Source organism: Anabrus simplex, chromosome 1, assembly GCF_040414725.1.
Source record: "Anabrus simplex isolate iqAnaSimp1 chromosome 1, ASM4041472v1, whole genome shotgun sequence".
Lineage (NCBI taxonomy): Eukaryota > Metazoa > Arthropoda > Insecta > Orthoptera > Tettigoniidae > Anabrus > Anabrus simplex.
The window spans coordinates 1498332871-1498358230 of NC_090265.1; the positions used below are offsets into that span (position 1 = coordinate 1498332871).

General features: G+C 37.1%; 1 protein-coding gene across 2 annotated transcripts in view; it reads right to left on the reverse strand.

Moving 5' to 3' along the window:
- Nucleotides 1–23196: 23196 nt before the first annotated feature.
- The window catches only part of LOC136858445 (titin homolog), a 415865-nt gene continuing 413701 nt past the window's right edge, over nt 23197–25360 (reverse strand). For both annotated transcript variants that reach the window (XM_067137993.2, XM_067137992.2), the window contains 2 exons: nt 25150–25325; nt 23197–24720 (listed from right to left, as the gene is read on the reverse strand). In XM_067137993.2, coding sequence (XP_066994094.2) covers nt 24459–24720; nt 25150–25325 — 438 coding nt within the window. In that variant the 3' untranslated portion in view covers nt 23197–24458. The remainder of the gene's footprint in view (nt 24721–25149; nt 25326–25360) is intronic.

The following is a 25360-nucleotide window of genomic DNA, read 5'->3' on the forward strand; positions in this document are numbered from 1 at the left end:
GCGGTCTCTCTTATCACAATTACAGCTGTTTAGGTAAATCCTGATGTGATATATGTAGGTAACAAGCATGAAACTTACTTAAAAATAAGGGTCTGACTTTCAACAGCCACAGTTATCCAAAGAATGCTTCCAGTCACTATGTTTTACATTCGGAAGTACAACTCGTAACATACACTAATAGTTATCAGCTGGTGGTTTGGCACGCTTTCTACAGCATGGCTTTATTTGGAAAGGGTGGCTTCTGCTACACAAACATCAACTAGTAATATCAGAGACCATCTCCAGAAACTATTTGGGAATAGATTTTCACTGTTTGAACTCTATAGCCGGGAACAAAACTATTTTAAAAAGTTTCAAAAACACAGGACATTGAATGCTCTCAATTGCAGTGCATGGCTGACGAGATGGCAGTGAGAATGATGTAATTTGAAATGACAACATGCCGGTAGCAGGAAAGTTGGCGGCACAAGACAACAATTTAAATGAAAGCAGCGATCAGGTTTATTCAGGTTTAGTGTGTGGTAGGCCTACTGCTCAAATGACAGAGGCAAATGACTGGCCATTAACTTCTTTTGTATTAATATTGCATAAAATGATAATACCATATCCATATCCCTTTTCTTTATGGGGTCGAGTATGAAGCGAGACGAATCTTCATAGTGAGGTTTTACGACTGTATGCCCTTCCTGACGTCAACCTCATCAGAGGAATTAATGAGATGAAACGAGTGACGTGATAGGAGTAACTAAAACTGACTATATTTACCTTATATGTAAGCCTAAAAGTCGTGTTAAACATTTATCGTCATTTTACATTTTGAAGTACTGTCCGGCTCCATGGCTAAATGGTTAGCGTGCTGGCCTTTGGTCACAGGGGTCCTGGGTTCGATTCCTGGCAGGGTCAGGAATTTTAACCATCATTCGTTAAGCACACAAGTATGAAGGATGAGTTCTCCACCTAATCAATACTTTATTTTACATAGGGTCAATATTATTTACATAAAAGGACAGTACCAGTTTCGACCTGTAAATAGGTCATCTTCGTCTGTTGAAGAACCTGCTTAATAGTGACTGTACAGAATAAATACTACTAAAATTTAAACACGAATGCAATTAAAATAAACATGAATGCCACTATCCTAAAAAATACTTAAGTTTAAGATATATACATATGGTACAGTTTTGGGAGTTTAGAGGACTTTTTGCCTGGCCCCATGATTTCTACATATTTCAAAAATTATACTTGCTGAGGTTGGATACAATTTTAAGGGTTTATCAAGAATCGCTTGCTGCTTGTTGTTTTAAGGGGCCTAACATTGAAGGTCATCGGCCCATTTTCAAGAATCACCGACATTCTGGTGTCAAGTTCGAATATCTATGTTAAATGCAAATACTATGTCCAGCGGTTTTATGAGATGTTTCAAGGTGCATTGTTGGGCAGCAAATATGCGGGGATGTCGTATTCATTAGAATAAGACGTTCAGTAACCTGTTTACAGATACATACCTTATTCTCAGTTTATATCAATGCTGAAAAACATGCTAGTTCATGCCACTACACTAAAAATACTTAACGTTAAGATATATACATATGGTACAGTTTTGGGGGTTAAAGGGCTTTTATCCTGACCCCATGATTTCTACATATTTCAAAAATTATATTTGTTGAGGTTGAAATTTGATACGATTCTTAGAGTTTATGAAGGATCACTGACATTTTTTTTTTTTGCTTTACGTCGCACCGACACAGATAGGTCTTATGGCGAAGATCACTGACATTCTGATGTCAGGCTCGGATATCTAATGTTAAATTCCAATACTATGTCCAACGGTTTTATGAGATGATTCAAAGTGCATTGTTGGGCCGCAAATATGCGGGGACATCATGTTTTTGTAGTATTTATTCTGTACAGTCGCTACTAAACAGGTTCTTCAACAGCTGAAGATGACCTATTTACAGGTCGAAACCGGTACTGTTCTTTTATGTAAATAATATTGACACTATGTAAAATAAAGTATTGATTAGGTGGAGAACTCATCCTTCATACTTGTGTGCTTGAACTATCAATACGGACTATAAAGCTAATAGATTATAGTATCATTGGTTAAATTCCCTGGCATGGGGGCTGGGTGTATGTGTTGTCTTCATCATCATTTCATCATCACGATGTGCAGGTCGCCTACGGGTGTCAAATCAAAAGACCTGCACCTGGCGAGCCGAACTCATCCTGGGATCTCCTGGCACTAAAAGCCATACACCATTTCATTTCATTTCATTTCATTTAGAAATACTGCCTTCCAATGAAAATAGCCAGTATAACTCAAATACATTCATAAGTTCAAGAATAATGTACAATATTTATATGTACAATTTATAGCCTAGATGTCATGTGTTCACTGCACAAAATTTGAGGTTATTGCATATTGCATCCCCTCCCCCCCTACTTTTCTTTGGATGTAAAAGTGAAGGAAAAAAAAAGCGGGGTCTAATACACGAGTAAATACGGTAAATGCATAAATAATGTGGCAGATAGCAGTTGCTAGCTCATTAGAAATAATAGCTGAAGTAAACGATCACTTAATTTTTATGTTATCTACTGAAATGAAGTAACAATGTAATACTTCTCAAGATATAGCAGAGTACATCACTGATTTCAGAGGATAGTTTATATTTTCTCACATCTAGTTACAATTTGGAAAGGCTATTCAATATAAATTTATAGCGAGTATGTTATCAGTTCTCAACATGCGTTTGAAATATGTTTTAATGATACATATACACAGGGCTGGAACTAGCAGATTTGTCAGGGGGGGGGGGGAGGGGCAAAGATCAGTTTGCTGCCCCCCATCCCCCTCCCCCCTATCTCTGAAATATAATATCTTCGTAAGCTATTTTTTTAGATGTGGCCGTTGAAAGTACACACCATATGTATACTATTAAGAAGTTTTATTTATGAAAAACTCATTAATACACTTATACATATTAATACATACATTACACTTGTATTGAAAACACTTATATTAATACACTTACACGACATGACTAATACAAATAAATTGTTTGTAGTGTAACTCAGTTGTAACTACGCAAACATTTCTTATGTATTGTACCTCAAAATTGAATTCTTCAAGCTTTCTTAGCTGCAAATGTACTGATGATGTCTTCAAAGTTGATAAGGATGCTTGTTTGTGTTCAGTTGATATTATACTTAGATTAGACAATCTCTCCTGTCCCATTGTACTTCTCATGTAGTTTTTGATGATTTTGAGTTTGCTAAAACTTTGTTCTCCAGATGACACTGTAACTGGCAACATGAGAAACATTCTCAGTGCAGTTGTAACGTTAGGGTAGCCTTCCTCTAGTTTATTTTTATAAATAAAACTTAACATTTCTCTTGATGTGGTTCCTTTAAATTTTCGTCAAATGATAAAGCGTGGTGCTTGAAACTTTCTATTTCAAATTTAAATTCTCAATGTTGAGATCAGCAGTGTAGATATTTTCCAATTCTTTTGCTTTCATTTCTTAAATTCGAACTCCATTCAAAAATCCAAACTTGCTGTTCATGTTGTACAAAGCCTTAAACCTGTCACTGAGTTACATAATCATCTGGACAATAACCTCTAATATACCTAATTGGTACACATTCTCAGTACTTGTAGGAGCTTCATCGCCACACAGTTCATCGGACATTTTTCTTTTTTCTTTGTCTTTTTTCTGAGAACTCTGATGGTAGATCACTCATGCTTGCTAAGAATTTACCCTCAGTAATGGCCTCAGATGGAGCAAACTCTCTGCAAGACTTCAAGAGCGTTAAAAGAACTTGAAGTTTCCGGGCCACCAAATCTACTGTTACATCTTTTCTTTGCAAAAACTCATTGACATGATTGATCTTTTTGAATAAAGCATGCCAAAAACATGTGAAAACGATGAATTCAATTTTCCCAATATTTTTCAAAAGGGGCTGGCCTCACTCTAAGTTTGAGGTGTTGAGAGCATGGTTTTTAAGATCCTCTAGAGCCTGCACAACTTTACCGTAATGTTTATACACAGCTTCGACCGCATTTAATCTTGCAGACCATCTTGTATTGCTTTCAGGTTTCAATGTCAGTGGCACATATTTTCGGAAAACTTCCCTTGGTTAGCTTTGTCATTATAAGTAAAGAACTTCATTTTCCCGTATTGAACTGAGATTCACAATTAGAATTAAAAAGGTTCAACGTATTCAATACAAAATGTGTTGTACAAGGCGTTCACAACATATTATTTATTATTACTAGTACCGGTTTCGACGCTTCATGGCGTCATCATCAGCTAGAAATCACAAAGTGGGCAGAGTACATGTCATAAAAGTTGTTGAATAAGGTTGATTTTTAAGGCTGTCTCAGCTCAACGTGGGTGGTGAAGCTTAAAAGGAAGAAAAAACTAAGTTAATGAAATGGATAGCTAAAAATGGGATCGCGGCCGAGTATGATAGGATATGAGACTCACCTTGTTTAGCGTGCTGGTTGTATGTTGTGAGAAGAGTTGTGGACGAGTGAGATGGGTGTGAGTAAGTTGAGTGAGTGTGAAGGTAGGGTGGGAGGAGCGGGAAGAGGAGGGGGAGGGGGACAAGGAGAGAGGAATGGAATGGAAAGGATGGGAAGGCGGAGTTCAAGGTGGGTCAGGGGGGCGGAGTGGCGGTGGTGTAGGACATAGAAGAGTGTTTTGGAGAGTGTAAAAGATCGATTTCTTCTCCGTGATTTTAATACCTCTAAAGATTTCGATTAGAAAATCGAAAAGGATATTAGGTTTTTCTGAAATTCCATTAAGGTTTAGATTAGGATTGAAAAATTGATCTAAGTGAATAAAACAGTTTTCCGTAACATCGAGTAAAGGGCCTTTGTTATGTTTTTGAGAATTTCTAGGTCTTGTTCTATGGTAGTGAAATTATGCTTTGAGTCATGTATGTGTTGGCCTATTGCAGAAAACCTATTATACTTAATGGCATTGACATGTTCTAAGTATCTAACTTTGAAGCTTCTCCCGGTCTGTCCAATGTATGAGGAAAAACAGTTATTGCATTGGAAACGGTAAACACCTGATTTTGCGTGAATGTCGGATTTGTTTATTTACTTGGTATTGTGAACTATATCCATATTTCTATTGTTGGTTCTGTACGATATTTTAATATTATGTTTCTTGAAGATGTTAGTTACACAGTGTATGTTTTCATTAAAAGTGAAGGTGGCGTATAGGGCAGGGTTAAATCTTTCTTTGGTTAATGTTGTCTTTAGTCTATGTTTACATTTGTTGATAATGCGTTCTATGAATGAAGAATTATAACCGTTATATTTAGCGATGGCACGTATGGTATTCAGTTCTTTCTTTAGGTTTTCCTTGGATAACGGTATTTTTAGTGCACGGTCTACCATTCTATAGTAAGTGGCGCACTTGTGTGCGTGTGGGTGTGTGGAGCCTTTTCTGATAGTTGTCGCCGTTTGTGTTGGTTTTCTGTAGATATTATATTCTAGTGAAGGTCTAAAATATTAATTGAGTTATTGGTCTCGGATTCCAATGTAAATTTTATATTAGGATCTATCTTGTTTAAATTGTTAAGGGTGATAGCTGCATTAACCAGAGTGTCATCGACAAATCTGGACCAGAAAAGTATGTTTGAGAAAATATTATTGCTATTAATTGCCGTGTCTTCTAGGAAATCTATGTATATCTCCGCCAAAATTCCTGAGGCCGGCGACCCCATAGCCAGTCCATCTTGTTGTATATACATTTGTTAAATGTGAAATAGTTGTTGTGTATCACTCTTATTCTCATTCATCAGACCAATTTTATTGTACAATACTCACCTGCCTCATTAGACTGTAACGCCTCTATGTGTTATATTATATCACCATATTTTACACATCATTCTTCTAGCTTTTAATGAGAAAACAGCCTATCATTTGTACTTTGCAATGTATGTATTATCTATACAACTTTTATGACATGTATTCTGCACACTTTGTGATTTCTAGCTGATGATGACGCCATGAAGTGTCGAAACCGGTACTAGTAATAATACATAATAAGTTGTGAACACCTTGTACAACACATTTTGTATTGAATACGTTGAACCTTTTAAATTCTAATTGTGGAAAACTTCCCAGCGTGAAGTGAAGTTCCGAAAACAATTCTGAGCCTCAATAGTAGCACTGGCCGCATTAGCACCAACTAAATTGAGGGAGTGAGCAGCACGTGGGACAAAATATGCTAGCTCGTTCTCCCGAAGTAGTCTGGACTGAACTCCTTTATACTTCCCGGCCATATTTGCCCCATTGCCGTAGGATTGGCCTCTAGAGTTATCTAAGTTTAGTCTATCTTTGTCTAATTTTTTTAGGATTTCTTGGCTGAGACCTTCATCTGGGAAAAAATCAATAAAACTTTCTTCTACCTCGGATGTATTTGTTTTGACGTAACAAACTACTATGCTCACTGTGGCTGATATTCGGAGTGCAGTCAAATATTAAGGAATAATATTTCGCATCCAAAATGTCTTGTATTAGCTTTTGCCTTATATTATTGGCAATAATTTCTGGGAATTCATCTTGTATTTTATGTGAGAAATACGAGATTTGCCCTTTCTTATGCCGCTCAATATGTTGTAGAAGAGGGACATTGTAATGAAGTTCTACTGTGTTCAAGAACTTTCCACTGGATGGGTCGCTGAAATCACAGTCTTTTTTTAGTTCCTTGGAATGGACTCCCTTGCTTTGCTAGGAATAGAATAGCATCGATAATGCAGCGCAATACCGCCTTCCAGTGAGACTCTTCTTGATGGATCTGGTTTTGGAGTTCGGCATCAATACCTCCCTTTCATAAACAAGATTCTAAAGCTTTCCACGAACAAAAGCAAAGTTTGTGGTTGGATGAATTTTCATGTTCAGGCAATTTTTCACTGAGTTTTCTCCAATTAGTAAGTCCTTTTTCTTTAGTTAAGAAAGGCACTTGATTTGATGCCAAGTGTGAAAACAGCCTGCAGGGAACACAATGTAACGGTTCAAATCCTGTTACAAGATGATATCTGTATTTTTATTATTGTATGATTTTATCTGTATTTTATTATTATTATTATTATTATTATTATTATTATTATTATTATGTCAGTATTATTATTATTATGTTATCTGTGATATTGTACTATTATTGTAATTATCCGTTTTATTCAATTTTGCAATTGCCTGTTGCTTGCAAGATTGCACTTAGATGTATACATATATACGTATGTGTAGTATAACACTCAATACCTGTACAGTGAGAATTGTTGTATATATCAGAGATCGGATGTGACGTTGGTGCATTGTGCAATATTGTTGGCGATTCTGCCAAGTCATCGCCACTCCATGGCTATGTCATCGTATTTATTTAGATATGCGCGCACGGAGTCGATCGCCGCGGGGCTATTTCACCACTGTGTGTAATATCTGTCGCGTAGGTGGGAGTATGTCATTGTTATTTCTGGAGATTACGTAGTTGTGTCAACCAACGCCTATATAAGGTAGCTCCATATTGTAGCGTCAGTCATTACTTATACGGATGCAGTACAGTGAAGTAGTCTACTAGATCAAGAGGCCAGAACCAGTGTGAACGAGAGATGGTGAAGACTCAGTGAGCCATTATTGGTCATTGAGAGAGTGAGACCAAATGGTTGGTCCGTCACTTAGTGGAAGACGCGGACGCAAGGCTTACCAAGGAGTCAGAGAGGGCAACCCTGGACCTACCAAGAGGTCATACCATATTGACTTACAAAGAAGTCAGATGATATGGAGAAGAAGCAGTCTCAAGGATGTATCACCACGTTAGGCGTGACACATCTACAGTAAACACCAGAGCAATGGATTACGTCGTAATTACACTCAAAGTGTTAAAGGTACAGTCAAGTGAATCAGTGAGGGAAATATTTCGTATAAATTGTTAAATGTCCGGTCAAGAAGAATTCAAATTCATGCCTAGTTTCTTTCAGTTGCAATGTCATAATTTCATATTTTCATCTGTTTTATCGCAACAAGACTCACTATTTTTTGATATATTATTTAAAGAATATATATTGTTCTATCAAACGAATTTATAGTTTCATTTCATTGACAGTAAAATATCTTAACCTCAAAATTAATGGGGAAACCGAACGCCAATCTCCTTTTCCCAGAACTTATATGGTATGTTGTCAAAAGTAAGCTTATTACCCCACACCCTAGAGATGGTCAAGAGTCTCATTCTATTATTGCTGTACTGAGTGACAGCTGGCGCCCTTCAAATAACGTATGTGTAAGTAAGCAGGTAACAAGTAAGTGTGAGTACAAGGTTCGACGAGTGTGTAATTTATATAGTGAATATTAATTTTCATAATTTTCATGTTAAACGCAGATATTCAGATTTTCAAGTAAAATCCAGTTTTATATATGTTTGTAAATTTATTAAGAGAGTTAGGAAGTTCTCAATGTGTCGACGCAACGTGGGACTCGAATAAATTCAGAATTTGTTCTGAATGACAGCATATCATAGGTTCATTTTGGGAGGAGTGTGCGCATTTAAGCCAACGGAAATTATTACCGGTAAATTTCAGGACTATAATTTTGTGATATTTATTTGTATTTTGGGGATATGTCAAGGGATTTGAAGAGGGAAATTAATTTGAGATCGCGTACTATCACTAGTGAACCAAAGATGGACAAGGAAGACAATAACAAGTCATGTGACGACGAGATCATTTTTTCTGCGGACATCCAAGGTGAAATTCAGAGTAGGGAGCAGGTGAATACGATGGAACCTTCTGAGGAAATTCAGGAAAGTGCAGAAATTGAGAAGCACACTGAAACTCAAAAAGAAATCGCGGGGGGAATGAACCAAGATATTCTAAGTTTGCTGCTGGCCAGATTTACAGCGATGGAAGAAAAGATTGATACTAATAGTGGAAATATTCAGAAACGAATGGAGGAAAAGATTGATACTAGTAGTGAAAATAATAATAAAGAGATGAAAGAAATGATTAAGAGTAGTATCGAAAATAGGAATAGACAGATGGAAGAATTAATTGGCAGTTATAAAGAAAATTTTAATGTGACCATTAACAAAATAGATTCTAAGATATTAGAGATAAACAATCAAACATCTAAGTCAGAATATAAGTTAGAAAGTAAGTCAAATGAAGAGAGTGTTGAAATGGGAGATAAAATGATGTTGAATCGGAGCAATATTCATATTCAGATTGAGCATGTCAAAGGAGCATTTACAGAGAATATCGTAGAATTAAGTGATAAAAGTTCTAGTAATCGGGAAGAAATTCATGAGGTAGTCGAGAAGAGATTGGACAGGATTTGCAATGCAGTTGGGGAAGATACGAGGGAACAGATTAGTAGAATTGAACAAATTGAAAGCAAACTTGTGGAAGTCAGTGAACTACGGAACGGACAGGAAATGCTATCACAGCAGGTGAGAGAGAGAGAGAGGAAGAATTGCAGGAAGACGTGAGAATAGTGGAAGAGAATTCTGAGAAAGCAGCGGAAGAAGAAGAAGAAGAAGAAGTTGTGAACTGCCAGGGATTGATTCGGCAGGAATTTGAATTTGCAGGTGAGATGACGGGAGAAATGATAGTGGTGAGTGGTTTGTTCAGTAGGGATCGTGATTTAACCAGGTTTTCTGGAAAACAGTTTAATTCTATAGAATTTGTAAAAGTAGTTGAGAAAAGATTTGCAAGTAAGTTGAGGAATAATGTTATTGAATGGGAATACGTACTGGAAATCTTGTCGAATGTTTTTATCGGTGAAAGTAGAATATGGTTTCGAGTGTACTGGGATAATATGTCTAATTTAGGAGAATTGAAAGACAAGTTCATTGATAGGATGTGGAAGGAATGTGTGCAAGGGCGCGCGCGAGAGAGAGAGCGCATGATGTCTAGGGAAAGTAATATAGTAGAGAGAGGGGGAAAAATGTTAGCCGTGTATCAGAGAAGAGGTAGTGATCATGATCCGCAGAGGATTAATAGTTGTGTTGATGGTGATAGTGGTCAGAAGGGTAACGAGAGAGAATCGGAAGATGGGAGGCGTATGAATTTAAGTCATGAGAGAGAGGGTCAGAGGAGTAACAAGAGTGAATCGGAAGATGGGAGGCGTATGTGTTTGAGTAATGAGAGAGAAGGTCAGAAGAGTAATCAGAGAGAATCGGAAGATGGGAGGCGTACGGATTTGAGTTATCAGAGGGATTATAATAGTCATAATATGAAGGTTATCAAGGTGTCGTTATCGAGCCAGAGTATTTCAGATTCACAGGGAATCGGGTAAGTTAAGTGGACAGGCCGAAGGTAGAAGATGAACTGGTATTTATTATAAGTAGTTATGTAGTGAAAGTAAATTTAAGAGTAGTGTGATTGTGACCTAAGTAATGTTAAGTGAGGTATTTAAGTAATGACGTAGTCGTAGATAATGATGTAATTAATGGTAGCAGTAAGTTAGACGTAAGAAGTGTTCTGGTAAGTGATGTAAGTACTTGTAATGCCGAGAATGTGATGTAAGTAGTGAGGGAATAACTCCGATGATGGAAATTGTGATATGAAGAAGGTAAGTGAAGGTACTACCAGATCTTATAACAGCCGTTGGGTAAGTCACAGTGAGTAAATAAGATGATAGCGGTACCAGTTAATTGAAGATAATTGTAAGTTTCAGCCACGCCTTGTTGTACCAGATCTTGTGTATTCAGTTGTTATGGGAGCTGACTTGGTTGCAAATCATGGAAGTAGAGTAGACTTTAATTTAGGTAGTGTGTGTTTGTTCTGGGAGAAAAACTAGCAAAGAAGTACGTGTTAATTATAATGGTCTGAGGTAAGTGTGTTGGTGACGTGTGTTCTTTGAAATAGGTGAGAGGTAAGTGAAGTTGTTCCTAGTGAGAGGAAATGTTTTGTTGGGTGTGTTACGTGCCTGTACGACCAGTATCCGAGGGATAGTCGGTATGAGGCAGTGACGTGAGGTAATTTGAGTGAATTACCGGAGGAGTAATTTTGTTCGATGTTAGGTAAGCATCGAGATGTATTTAGTGGTAAGTGAGGAAGAACACGTATATGAACATAACTTTGTAGTATATGACCATTCATTATTTGTGGGAGGTAAGTACCCTATTCAACTTAAAAATGCTAGTGAAGTCTAAGAACAAATAAACATTATGCTGGATTACGGAATAATTGAACCATCTTGTAGCCATAGTGTTGATTCTTTAATTATTGTTGCCAAGGAGGATGTGATCTATTGAAAGATGTAAGTTAATGAGGGCAAAATTGATTCAGTTTGCGTGACAGAGTGCTACTCAGAGTTCCATTTCATCATCTGCAGAGGCGGGAAATATGTTGAAGTTATTATTTTGTATCAGGGGTATTTCACTATTGTGAACCGTATCGGGAAGTGTGCATATTCCTTAAAAGATCAGGAAGGGGATATTGTCGGTATTTGTAGTATTATATATGTAAAGGAGTATTTCACGTGAGATTTGTTGAAATAAGAGTAAGATGATTAAATTTTTGTAAGAAACTGGCAAAATAAAATTAACATACATGAATTAGCGTGTGAACCAAGTGTCGTATTGGTGCATTGGAAGAATAAGTGCTACATTGTCATGTTCTGTGTGACAAAACTGAGAACAGGACATTGGACAGTTATCTGCGATAACCATATGCGAGAAAAGTTCTCATATAAGTGATATTTCACAAAATATTTTGATATGTTAAAAAAAAAAAAAAAGGAGAAGAATGTTGTATATTGATTGAAAATTATTTGTGTGTGTTAAATCAAGTGCTATACTCTTGTGATTTGTATGAGAGAAAGAGAGAGAATGGGACACTGGACAGTTATCTACGATGGCAATGTGCGAGAAGAATTCTCATATTTGTGATATTTTATAAAATGTATGGATGTTGAAAAAGAAAATTATTGTTGTATACTCATTTAAAGTGTTTATCTGTGTCAGTGTTATATATATAATTTTGTTCATAAATCAATCGATTCTTTGTTCTTCGATTTATTTATGAGGGAGGCGAATTGTAACGGTTCAAATCCCGTTACAAGATGATATCTGTATTTTTATTATTGTATGATTTTATCTGTATTTTATTATTATTATTATTATTATTATTATTATTATTATTATTATGTCAGTATTATTATTATGTTATCTGTGATATTGTACTATTATTGTAATTATCCGTTTTATTCAATTTTGCAATTGCCTGTTGCTTGCAAGATTGCACTTAGATGTATACATATATACGTATGTGTAGTATAACACTCAATACCTGTACAGTGAGAATTGTTGTATATATCAGAGATCGGATGTGACGTTGGTGCATTGTGCAATATTGTTGGCGATTCTGCCAAGTCATCGCCACTCCATGGCTATGTCATCGTATTTATTTAGATATGCGCGCACGGAGTCGATCGCCGCGGGGCTATTTCACCACTGTGTGTAATATCTGTCGCGTAGGTGGGAGTATGTCATTGTTATTTCTGGAGATTACGTACTTGTGTCAACCAACGTCTATATAAGGTAGCTTCATATTATAGCGTCAGTCATTACTTATACGGATGCAGTACAGTGAAGTAGTCTACTAGATCAAGAGGCCAGAACCAGTGTGAACGAGAGATGGTGAAGACTCAGTGAGCCATTATTGGTCATTGAGAGAGTGAGACCAAATGGTTGGTCCGTCACTTAGTGGAAGACGCGGACGCAAGGCTTACCAAGGAGTCAGAGAGGGCAACCCTGGACCTACCAAGAGGTCATACCATATTGACTTACAAAGAAGTCAGATGATATGGAGAAGAAGCAGTCTCAAGGATGTATCACCACGTTAGGCGTGACACATCTACAGTAAACACCAGAGCAATGGATTACGTCGTAATTACACTCAAAGTGTTAAAGGTACAGTCAAGTGAATCAGTGAGGGAAATATTTCGTATAAATTGTTAAATGTCCGGTCAAGAAGAATTCAAATTCATGCCTAGTTTCTTTCAGTTGCAATGTCATAATTTCATATTTTCATCTGTTTTATCGCAACAAGACTCACTATTTTTTGATATATTATTTAAAGAATATATATTGTTCTATCAAACGAATTTATAGTTTCATTTCATTGACAGTAAAATATCTTAACCTCAAAATTAATGGGGAAACCGAACGCCAATCTCCTTTTCCCAGAATTTATATGGTATGTTGTCAAAAGTAAGCTTATTACCCCACACCCTAGAGATGGTCAAGAGTCTCATTCTATTATTACTGTACTGAGTGACAGCTGGCGCCCTTCAAATAACGTATGTGTAAGTAAGCAGGTAACAAGTAAGTGTGAGTACAAGGTTCGACGAGTGTGTATTTTATATAGTGAATATTAATTTTCATAATTTTCATGTTAAACGCAGATATTCAGATTTTCAAGTAAAATCCAGTTTTATATATGTTTGTAAATTTATTAAGAGAGTTAGGAAGTTCTCAACAATATAGAGCTTTCTTACTTTCACTATAGCCTAACCATGATCTCTTTACTTTTTCTCAATTTTTGAGAACTTTATAAAACCAATCTTTGGTTAAGTTACACCCTTCTCTGCTTCTATTACTTAAATTTGGTTCGATCCGATTTTCAAAGCTCATTTTTGTTATGTAACACCTTTCAGAATCTGAAAAACTCTGTGGCCATGAACCAAGATCCCTAAAATCAAAGGAAAACTCGGACGTTTCTTGAAGACCAGTTGTAGGTCTGGACGAGATAATAATTAATCTTCATTCGCTTCATCAGTAGGACTGAGTTTCTTGCAAATTTCGACATGTTGCGTGCCTTCCTCTCCAGCTTCAACGTCATCTAAAATATTAAAAGCCGGGATTAAAATTCAATCATTAATATGATATACTATAAAATGAAGTATTAAAATATTGTCGTAAAGTCCTATAAGGTACAATTAATTCATCTCTTCCCTAATGTGCTATAATTTAATTATTGATATAAAAATATTTACTTACCTGATTTTTCTTTTGAGCCTTCATCTTCATTAACATTAGGTTTTCAAGAAATGCTACTAATTTTGGTGTTTGTGACAGCACATCGCTTTCTTTCTTCCTTTTCTCTTTGGCAAGTTTTCTATAATACCAATATAAATGGTCCGTTATTGGACATTATAAATTTTCCAGCTAACTCATTCCTGGTTGCCAGCGTTTCGCCCCCGTGTGCCAGGCTGGGCTCATCAGTTGGTACCTAGCACACCTACCAAGACGCATGGCTAGTGCATACGTTAGCTGGAAAATTTATAATGTCCAATAACGGACCATTTATATTGGTATTATAAATTTACTCATTCGGAACAAGTATTACAAATTCCCTATGGGAATCAACATCCGTATCACATGATGGCCAAGCAGGCATCAATTTTTAGTAGTGAGACACACTCTCATAGTGCATTGGCACTGCTGGTGGCTACAATTAGCCTACACAGTGGCCTCCACGGTATGCATTAGCCATGCGTCTTGGTAGGTGTGCTAGGTACCAACTGATGAGCCCAGCCTGGCACACGGGGGCGAAACGCTGGCAACCAGGAATTTATTCATTTATTCATTCAGAACAAATATTACAAATTCCCTATGGGAATCAACATCTGTATCACAAGTTTTCTATACTCTGCTCCACTGAGTCGTTTCCTGCCATCCATAATTTGAAAACTGATAAAAACGAAGCTCAGAGTATACTAAACAATTCCGTTTTCCAAACACTGATAAAGGGTAACACGAATAACTAACCAAAACTCCGAACACTAATAACTAAATACTAAATGCAAATAAAATAAAACATCTGTCGGTTCGTATCAACACACGCAGACAACAGTGTACGCAGGCTACATGTGTAGCCGTCGATAACGACAACGACAACGATGACTGCAGGTGTCTGTTTAGTTTACTGTTTATTGGAAGCAGAAAGGGGGTGAGATAGATGAGATGCTCGTGCATCTCGTCTAGGTCAGACTGTTTTCGAACCCGACCCCGCTGTCGAGCACTCAGGCTACTAATTATTCATATTAGTAGTAGGCATAACAGTATAAGACTCACTACAGACCCATGAATTACGTTAATTCTTGTGTCGTGTCTTACAATGAAGAAAATAACTTGGTATACAGTCTCAGTGTAATAAAGTTGATGAATTGGGCAACAAAATTAAAAAAAATTAAACAATGTTAATTGTGCTATTATTATTTTGAAAAAATTAAATACTTTACTATTATTTTTTAATAAACTTTTCAAATTTTGCCGCCCCCTGAAATCTGCCGCCCTGGGCACGTGCTCCCCCCTGCCCCGCCCTAGTTCCGGGCCTGCATATACAGTACTGTAACCGTACAAAATTGTAACCCCACGTCAAGTGAGTTTTTGTATTTACGGCAATATTTACACCAAGTTATAGGTTAGGTATTTATTTTGTACTGTAGAAATACCATATGTATTTATTGATGTATAATAATCATTATTTATGCATTGTAAGAACTCTGTAATGAATTGGTGGCATTCTGGAGCTGAAAGTGGGAAAACTTGGTTAAGCAAGAAAACTAAGTATAGACGAAGTTGTGCAAGAAGTTAGTTTGCCCAACATGACGTGTGTCTCCCAACAGTTTTCTAGGCGTCAGTACGCCAATGTTGAGCGTTACAATTTCAAAAACGGTGTGCCACTTGTAACAGATATGGAAGATTGTGATTAGCTAGGACAGAGAAAATCATGCAACTTGAAGAAGTTTATTTTATGGCTGGTATGGCAGAAGGTTGGTCTTCTTGGTGTTGAGTAGTGGAAATGTGGTGATTGGATGGTTGTCCTACTTGAAGTGTGCGACGTTTAGTCCTACTGAATGCTGCTTGTGTCTGTCTCTTGGAGATTTGTCTTGTTGATGGATGTCTGGTTGGGACACACTACAGGGTTAGAGATAATCATATCTTATATACACTAGAAGTCTGCTCTGAAGTGCTAAGCCAATGCACTTGGCTGAATATAACGAGAGTATGGTTTCAATATAAAATAATAAACCATGAACTTGTCACCAAAGTTATAGGTGAGATTGGTGAGGTATGGTGGCATCAACTTTCAACTTCAATCAATCAACCAGTACAAATCAATTCGAGATGGTGCAGTGGGTTATACAGCTGAAGTTCATGATCCCGTTATTTAGATTAACCAGATTACATATAAATTCAAGCTAAGAAGGTTTTGTATTTATAGGTACAGTTGAGTTTAGCCTGTGGGAAAAGGGCGGAGAAAGTCCGAATATGTTTGATAGCAAGGTCGTCGTACAAAGGTAATTTATTAAATCTGTTATGACATGTAAATTCAGTGCAGATTGTGAATAAGAAGATATAAACAGTGTATTTCTGATGTAATTTGTGTTATGTGTTCTGGAGGTGGTATGCTATACATGTATCAATGTGGTCAAATTTTTAGTATTAATTTCTTGCATTGTCGTTTTGTCATCTTTTGTGAAGAATATTGAGGTGGTTAAGTTTGGAAGTATATTTATATATTTTAATGGATAGTGTGTCATTTCACAAAAGAATATAACCTAGCAAGTATATCCTAATGCCGTTTTCAGTTCAACAAGTCATCAGGTTAGGTAAGCAAGTTGGGATATCGTCAGCCTATGATCCCACTCTGGATAATAATTTATAATAATAGTAAATTTTATTGCGCACAATGTGCAAAACTGATTCAGAGAGACTGTTCTCTTCTTACACTTCATAACGTGATATGTATCACACTGTTCATTGCACAATACACATACACACTCCTGGCTGGCCCGGTGGTAGGACTTCTTGGCACAGATGCAGTGGTGAAAGCCGTGTATTGCAAAGCGTGTCACGAAATGTCTCAACTCGTATTCCTCTTTCATCCAATCCTTATTTATCAGTGCGTCTGTACTGTAAAAGCTTTCCTTGATCGAGTCCCTTTTCTCTCGTAGTGCTCGTAATAGTTCCTCGTATGCCGGAGTTTGCTGTAGAGGCATTTGTAGTCTTAAATCCTCTATCAAGAAGGTTTCCTGGGCTAAAACATATACGTACCGGGATCGGGAAAATTTAGATACCCCTAGGACCCTCTTAAGGTATCTCGGTTTCATGCTTTCAAGTTCTCGTAGCTGTTTACGTGATAGGTACTCCCATATTACTTCTAATCCGTATGTGAGCGTTGGTAGCACTTTGACTTGGAAAAGTTTCATGGCCGTCTCCAGTGACATTCTTTGAAGATGTTCGATTTCACTTATGCTTCTAACTGCAGCAGCTAGTCTCTTCTTTATGTGTACTGAGAAGGTTATTCTCATGCTTATATCATATCGTGTATCATCAAGTACACCGGCGCCCAATCAGTTTCCTTCTGTTAGATAATAATAATAATAATAATAATAATAATAATAATAATAATAATAATAATAATAATAATAATAATAATGTGGTTCATGTTTGTGGGTTACTGTAGTCACGTCCTAGTTCGTGAACCATGGGCAACGGCTGAGTGACCTAGTAAGTAGTCCTGAGAGTCGGGATACAAGTTGCTATGGAATGGGAGTAGGCATCTCAGACATATCCCGAGTCATGGCCCTCCTTGTGCTCAAGCAGCAAGGACTATACAATTCAACGGTGGTCCATAACCCGTTAGAGGAGACATCCTCACTTGGACTAAGTGCAAGTAGGGTAGCATCCTGCTTCATGAATTTACCAAGCTCAGAACATTTTAAGGAAGCCTCGGACCTATGGGAGTAATGGAGTCCCACTCCCATTTGACAGGCGAGGGACTCCTTGGAAACAATGTGGTGAACGAAATTGAATTTGATGGGGAGCTATCAATATTAATGGGGCTTATGGAAGAAAGAATGTAGAATTGGCTGAGTCAGCAAAGAGGATGCATCTGGACATGCTAGGAATAAGTGATATTCGGGTAAAGAGAGATGAGGAAGAGATAGGAGATTATAAAGTGTACTTGACGGGTGTTAGAAAGGGAAGGGCAGAGTCTGCAGTAGGGCTCTTTATCAGGAATACCATTGCACGCAACACAGTTTCTGTTAGGCATGTAAATGAGTGAATGATGTGGATAGATTTGTCAGTTGGAGGAATTAGGACAAGAATTGTGTCCGTGCACTCACCATGTGAGGGTGCAGATGAGGATGAAGTTGACAAGTTTTATGGTCAGGGTCAACAGCAAGGATAGAATACTGCTAATGGGCGATTTCAATGCGAGAGTTGGAATAGAACTGAAGGATACGAAAGGGTGGTTGGTAAATGTGGGGAAGATATGGAAGCTAATGGGAATGGGAAGCGTTTACTGGACTTCTGTGCTAGTATGGGTTTAGCTATTACGAACACATTCTTCAAGCATAAGGCTAGTCACCGCTACACATGAGAGGCTAGGGGTACCAGATCCATAATAGACTATATCTTAAAAGACTTCGAATTCAGGAAATCTGTTAGGAATGTATGAGTTTTTCGCGGATTATTCGATGATAGAGACCACTATCTGATCGGTAGTGAGCTAAGATTCTCTAGGCCTAGGGTAGAGAAAGTGAAAACTGTCTGCAAATGTATAAAGATAGAAAATCTCCAGGACGAGGAAATTAGACAGAAGTACATGGATATGATTAGTGAGAAGTTTCGAACACTAGACAGTAAGCAGGTTCAGGATATAGAAAGTGAATGGGTGGCATACAGGGATGCTGTAGTAGAAACAGCAAGGGAATGCCTAGGAACAACTGTGTGTAAAGATGGGAAAAGGCGAACAGCTTGGTGGAATGATGAAGTGAGAGCAGCCTGTAAACGTAAAAGGAAGGCTTATCAGAAATGGCTCCAAACAAGGGCCGAGGCAGACAGGGATTTGCACGTAGATGAAAGAAACAGAGTGAAACAAATAGTTGTTGAATCCAAAAAGAAGTCATGGGAAGATTTTGGTAATAACTTGGAAAGGCTAGGTCAAGCAGCAGGGAAACCTTTCTGGACAGTAATAAAGAATCTTAGGAAGGAAGGGAAAAAGGAAATGAACAGTGTTTTGAGTAATTCAGGTGAACTCATAGGAAGTTGGATGAAAACCAGTGTGGTTTCAGACCACAGAGAGGCTGTCAGGATCAGATTTTCAGTATGCGCCAGGTAATTGAAAAATGCAACGAGAGGAATAGGCAGTTGTGTTTATGTTTTGTAGATCTAGAGAAAGCATATGACAGCGTACCAAGGGAAAAGATGTTCACTATACTGGGGGACTATGGAATTAAAGGTAGATTATTAAAATCAATCAAAGGCATTTATGCAGACAATTGGGCTTCAGTGAGAATTGATGGTAGAATGAGTTCTTGGTTCAGGGTACTTACAGGGGTTAGACAAGGCTGTAATCTTTCACCTTTGCTGTTCGTAGTTTACATGGATCATCTGCTGAAAGGTATAAAATGGCAGGGAGGGATTCATTTAGGTGGAAATGGAGTAAGCAGTTTGGCCTATGCTGACGACTTGGTCTTAATGGCAGACTGTGCCGAAAGCCTGCAGTCTAATATCTTAGAACTTGAAAATAGGTGCAGTGAGTATAGCATGAAAATTAGCCTCTCTAAGACTAAACTGATATCAGTAGGTAAGAAATTCAACAGAATTAAATGTCAGATTGTGATACAAAGCTAGAACAGGTCGATAATTTCAAGTATTTAGGTTGTGTGTTCTCCATGGATGGTAATATAGTAAGTGAGATTGAATCAAGGTGTAGTAAAGCTAATGCAGTGAGCTTGCAGTTGCGATCAGCAGTATTCTGTAAGAAGGAAGTCAGCTCCCAGACAAAATTATCTGTACATCGGTCTGTTTTCAGACCAACTTTGTTTTACGGGAGCGAAAGCTGGGTGGACTCAGGATATCTTATTCATAAGTTAGAAGTAACAGACATGAAAGTAGGAAGAATGATTGCTGGTACAAACAGGTGGGAACAATGGCAGGAGGGTACTCGGAATGAGGAGATAAAGGCTAATTTAGGAATGAACTCGATGGATGAAGCTGTACGCATAAACCAGCTTCGGTAGTGGGGTCATGTGAGGCAAATGGAGGAGGATAGGTTACCTAGGAGAATAATGGACTCTTATGGAGAGTAAGAGAAGTAGAGGTAGACCATGACAATGATGGTTAGACTCTGTTTCTAATGATTTATAATAAGAGGTATAGAACTAAATGAGGCCAGAACACTAGTTGCAAATTGAGGATTGTGGCGACGTTTAGTAAATTCTCAGAGGCTTGCAGACTGAAAGCTGAAAGGCATAACAGCCTATAATGATAATGTATGTATAATAATAATAATAATAATAATAATAATAATAATAATAATAATAATAATAATGGCGGTATGTATGAGGATTACTCTGTGTAGTGCAGGGTTAAAAGTGAACGTTATCAGTTTGAGTTCTAGTAAGCTTGTGATCACACTGTGGTGCTTGTGTTTAGTTGGTTCCAGCGCAATGCGGTTAGGTTAAGCGACGCCATTTGAAGAAGAAAACTGAAACGTTTGCCTATAATTTCTACAGAATGAAATTAAACATACACTTTCATGTAGTGTCAGATTTTGGAAAATAACATCAAGTAAGCCATAGTGTGGATATCATCTACAAAACGCAAGTTTTGAACAAATTGATTGGTGTTTCATACTGATTTTAATGAGAATGGGATTTTTCCCAACTTTTAAGAAAAATCAGATATAAGGGCAATCCGCTTTAGCGAGTACATTTTTCGCCGTTATGAATTCTCGCTATAACAGATTTCTAATGTATTTTTATCGCACTTTTGAAGAAATGTGTCGACTATAACATCCAATGATATTTTTATTACATATTTGGGGATTGCTGACAACAACGCAACGCTTATTACTGTAGATTTCCAGTAAGTCTGAGTGTTAAATAGTCAAGGCAAACATCGCTGTGAAGATGTCGCAAAATGTAAGTGTTTAATATTGAATAAAATTCATACATAATTTGGTGACTGGAAAATGGAGAAACAAACTGTAACCGTACAAGAGTAGAATTCCTGATTTTAGGTTAGGAAATTTTCGTATAATAATTTGTAATATAAAGTAGTGTATATCATGTGAGTTTGTTGAATTAAGATGTAAGAACATAATATTGTAAGAACAATTTGTAGTTAGGGAATATTGCATATGTGCATCATTATATTTAGTATAAATTTCTGTTCGGGTAAGAGCCTGTGTACATGGTCTAGCAGTGAAGATTCTGGAAAACAGTGACTATATCGGGAAAGGCGGTTGAAGTTGATTAAAAGTGCTGCAGCAAGTGATTCAGAAACCTGGGGTACGGCTGGGAAGTGTATGCTGAAGATGGTAATTCATCAATGTGGATGAACATGCAAGATCGCTATTTGCGGATTGGCAGCTCAGTAACCAATCTGGAAGCTTTGAGTTTGAACGAGCTTGCGTTGACCGAAAGATGCTTGAAGATGTGGCAGTTGCGAGCGTTGCTTTCAGTGGACTTTGGCCGACACTACGCCACATGTAGCAAGCGTATATACATGTGTGCGCGTGTGATGGGGGTATTATTTATTATGGAGTGCTGGAGGAAGCACTTGTATGTGCATGTGCAACGAGTTGATTACTATTACTGTTCATAACCATTGCGGTTGCTGTTCATGATGAATACAATTATAAAGTCTATGCTGTACAAGTTTTTTACAGTTGCATTACTGTACCATTACTGAGTGAAGACGAGTGCATTATTCTGTAATTACAAGTTCCTGGTGAGCAGTCGGTGGAAGATGCTACATAATGTTCTTTTGTAAGTCAGACTCTGGATTATTCCTCTTCGAGGAAATGCACACTGTGAGGTAGTTTATATGTGTAATTTGGAGGTAATGTGTTGTGCACAGAACTGATTGTGGCTAGACGAAACAGTAGGCCAAGTTTTTATTACTTGTTCATTCTTTGAATAATACAACATGGTTGTCATTATTTATTAATCCCACAGCAGTCATTTTACATTGTAGATGTGTATGGCTTAATTAACAGAGTATAGTGATATGATTGGATTTCTTTTTGTGTACAGTTATAACACATGATATTTGATTCTATGGTGATGGTGCTAATTTTGTTCAAATAAATGAGGTTAAGTATGGACAGACGTCTTACTTGTATGAAATAATCAATTTGAAGCATGGCCTTCAAAACTATGTATAGTTGTATTGCTTGTTCATAGGTGTAAAGCTTGTACATGTTGTTTGTGGATGTTTATACTGGTCTCATCATGCTCCAGACAGTCAATTATTCCTGTATATCTTTTGCAGGTGACACCCAATTTTGTTATTTATATTTTATTCTGGTTACCATTTATCCATTCTGGGTTTCTATTGACCTAAATTCTTAGAAAATATCAATATTGCAAAGGAATTGGGTGTATCACATTGAATGATTTCTACAATTTGGAAGAACAGAGAGAAAATACAGTCTCTTTTCTTAATATTTTTTTTAAAAAATCAAGAGGGCCAGATAATCTGAGCACAAAGATAGTAAAGAATCTTTACTTAGATCATTTAAGCAGCAAAGAACAAAGAATGTGCCGATCAATGGAGTTCTTCTTCAAGTGAAAGCCAATGAAATTCTTCTCAGTACCAATCCACAAATACTGTACTGTAAATGCAGCACTTATTTGTAATTTTAAACTAAACATTACGTTAATTAACCATGTAAGTGTACAGCCTAAAAATTACGGACATTGCATTTTTAGCAACAAAAGAATAAAACCGGTTTGTGCGACTATATCGGCTATAAGAAATTCTTTCAAGAATAAAATTTACTGTATCCACCTATTCAATACAATTCACAGTTTATAGTGACTGAATTTTACATGAATATCGGCTATAACGACCGCTGACTGGTGGTCCCTTCAGTCGTTATTACAGAATTCGACTGTATCTACTTGACAGCTTTTGATTATCAAGACCATACTCCTCAAAACTTTGGTCATTACTGATGCAACTCCAAACTCTGGAAGGAAGTACTCCAGTATGAGTCAAGTCCAGAAGTTATTTACCCATTTTACTTACAAGAACCTGCTCCATGACTGATGGAAAAAATGAACAATGAAGAAAAGTTGCTTCCAAATTGGAGGCAGCCTTTGCTCATACCACTAAGACTAAATACTCCAGAACATGTAACAGAAAGTGATTAATTTATAAGTGATTAATTTATTTCATTCATATGATCCATGATTTAAATATAAAACCTTATGATAACAAAACGTAAAGAGAATACACTGAAATATATTCTTGAAGATAATCTGAATAAAAGCAATGTACAAGCTTAGATTGTTTTTCGGCATGTTAAACCGTACAGACAACTTCCCTCTCTTGTATTATTGTTTGGCCTGCTCAGTGAGCCTCAGAGCATTCAAACTTCTGTCATCTGGCAGCGAGTAATGGTTTCCAAAACTCTGCTAATCTGTAGGCCCTCTTTTCCTCTTCAAACAATTGTCATGCTTCATTATCTCTGCACTTCTCGATAAATCCATAATCACTGGGGTGGTATGGAAGGAATGCCTTTCTCTCATGTGCTTCTTCTTGTTTCTCCTCAGATCATGGAGAAGACTCAACAGTCCACTTCGTCTCAGTTTTGCTGTTTCCATTAGCTTGTAAAGCTGAGAAGAGATACTCTGTCTCCCAATGATTATGGATAGAACTGGCAAAGCTTTAAAGTGTCATAATATCAGGACCACCTTTACAACCATAAAGAAGATATCTCGGTAGTTATGCTCAGTTAAGGACCTTTGGATCCCTCTCTCCAGTGTAGACATGTACTGCATTCCCTGTTCATGCAGGAAAGTTTAAATTGGTACTGCCAAACACAGCATTAACACCAGACTAAATGAACATAAGCTTCATTGTCATTTCATTCAACCTGAAAAATCTGCAGCGGAGGAGCAGTTCTCTCTTTCCCTGATCATGAGGAAAAATTTGAAGACTCTGCGGTTATGACTACCGCCTGTCACGAAAATTCTCGTTTTTACCAAGAAACTGTGGGGATAATGTAGCATTACAACTGTTTCAACAGTGAAGGAGAGGGCCCACAGATTAATAGAATTTGGAGACTGTAACTCGCTGCCATATGACAGAAGTCTGAACACACTGCACAGCTTTAGTAACAATGATACAAGAAAGAGGGAAGTCAATTTTGGAACCACAGTCTTACTTTCATAGTTATAAACCATGGGTACACACCAGCCTGTGTCATTTTGAGGGGCTACCACAGTGTAGCTTCAACATTGACACTTTTAAAATGTCCACACGCCCGAACATTCCGAAAAACTATCTAAACCTGTGAACTGTCATCAGCCATGAAAGCTAGCCCTAGTATAATAACAATGTGATTACATTCTTGATAGAGAGTACAATGGATGTTTGATTTTTTGTTACTTAAAGGAAATAGTCTTATTATGGCCCAGAATAATGGCTCTCATTGAATGATGAGCTTCTGTCGTCATATTCATCGTCATCATCATCTGAAACATTTTCATTCGTATAACTAACTTTAATATCATATCCTGGTATAATATATTCTTTCCTCTTTTTCTTCTCCATGTCCATTCTTAACTGCATATTATCTTCACATGGCTGCTGATATGTCTTCACTTCCATTTGATATGTTTTCATGGGAGCTTGAACCTGCTGTTGAATACGGCTAAGCACATCTTTTCTGTAAAAGCAAATTTTACAATTAAATCTTTATATAATATTAGTTTACTTCTAAAACTAAGCAAACATTATTCAATACTGATTTCTATAATTATATTTTGTTTCTAGAATGGAGCTGCAACTGCCAGTATTGAGAAAAGATAAACGGTAAACAAGATCTCCATCAAAGCATATGAAAACTGTTCTGGACACACCTCATATTTTCTTGATGATCCCTGCTTCCATTCCAATATTGTCCCATTATTACTGACTTTAAAACTTTTGTACAAATATAGCTATGATTCAAATATATCACTTGAAAAATTATTTTTAAGATATAAATTACAGATACAATTAAATGCTTATCTCAGACTAATAAACAACAAAATAACAAACCATCACATAGGTTCCACATGGCATAATCAAATAGGTGATGCATTTCAAAACATACCTATTGTAAATAGGTGGCTCGATGGGAGGACTCCGACATGGAGTCAAAGGAACAGCATGATGCAAGATTTTCTCATAATACTTTGCAGGTGGAGTTATTGCACTGCAAGAACTTGCATTACTTTTGTCACATCTGTCCCTCTTAGCTTCATTAAGTATGTCAGTATAGGAGAGGATCTGCAACAAAATTCCATTACATTACTATCCACCTA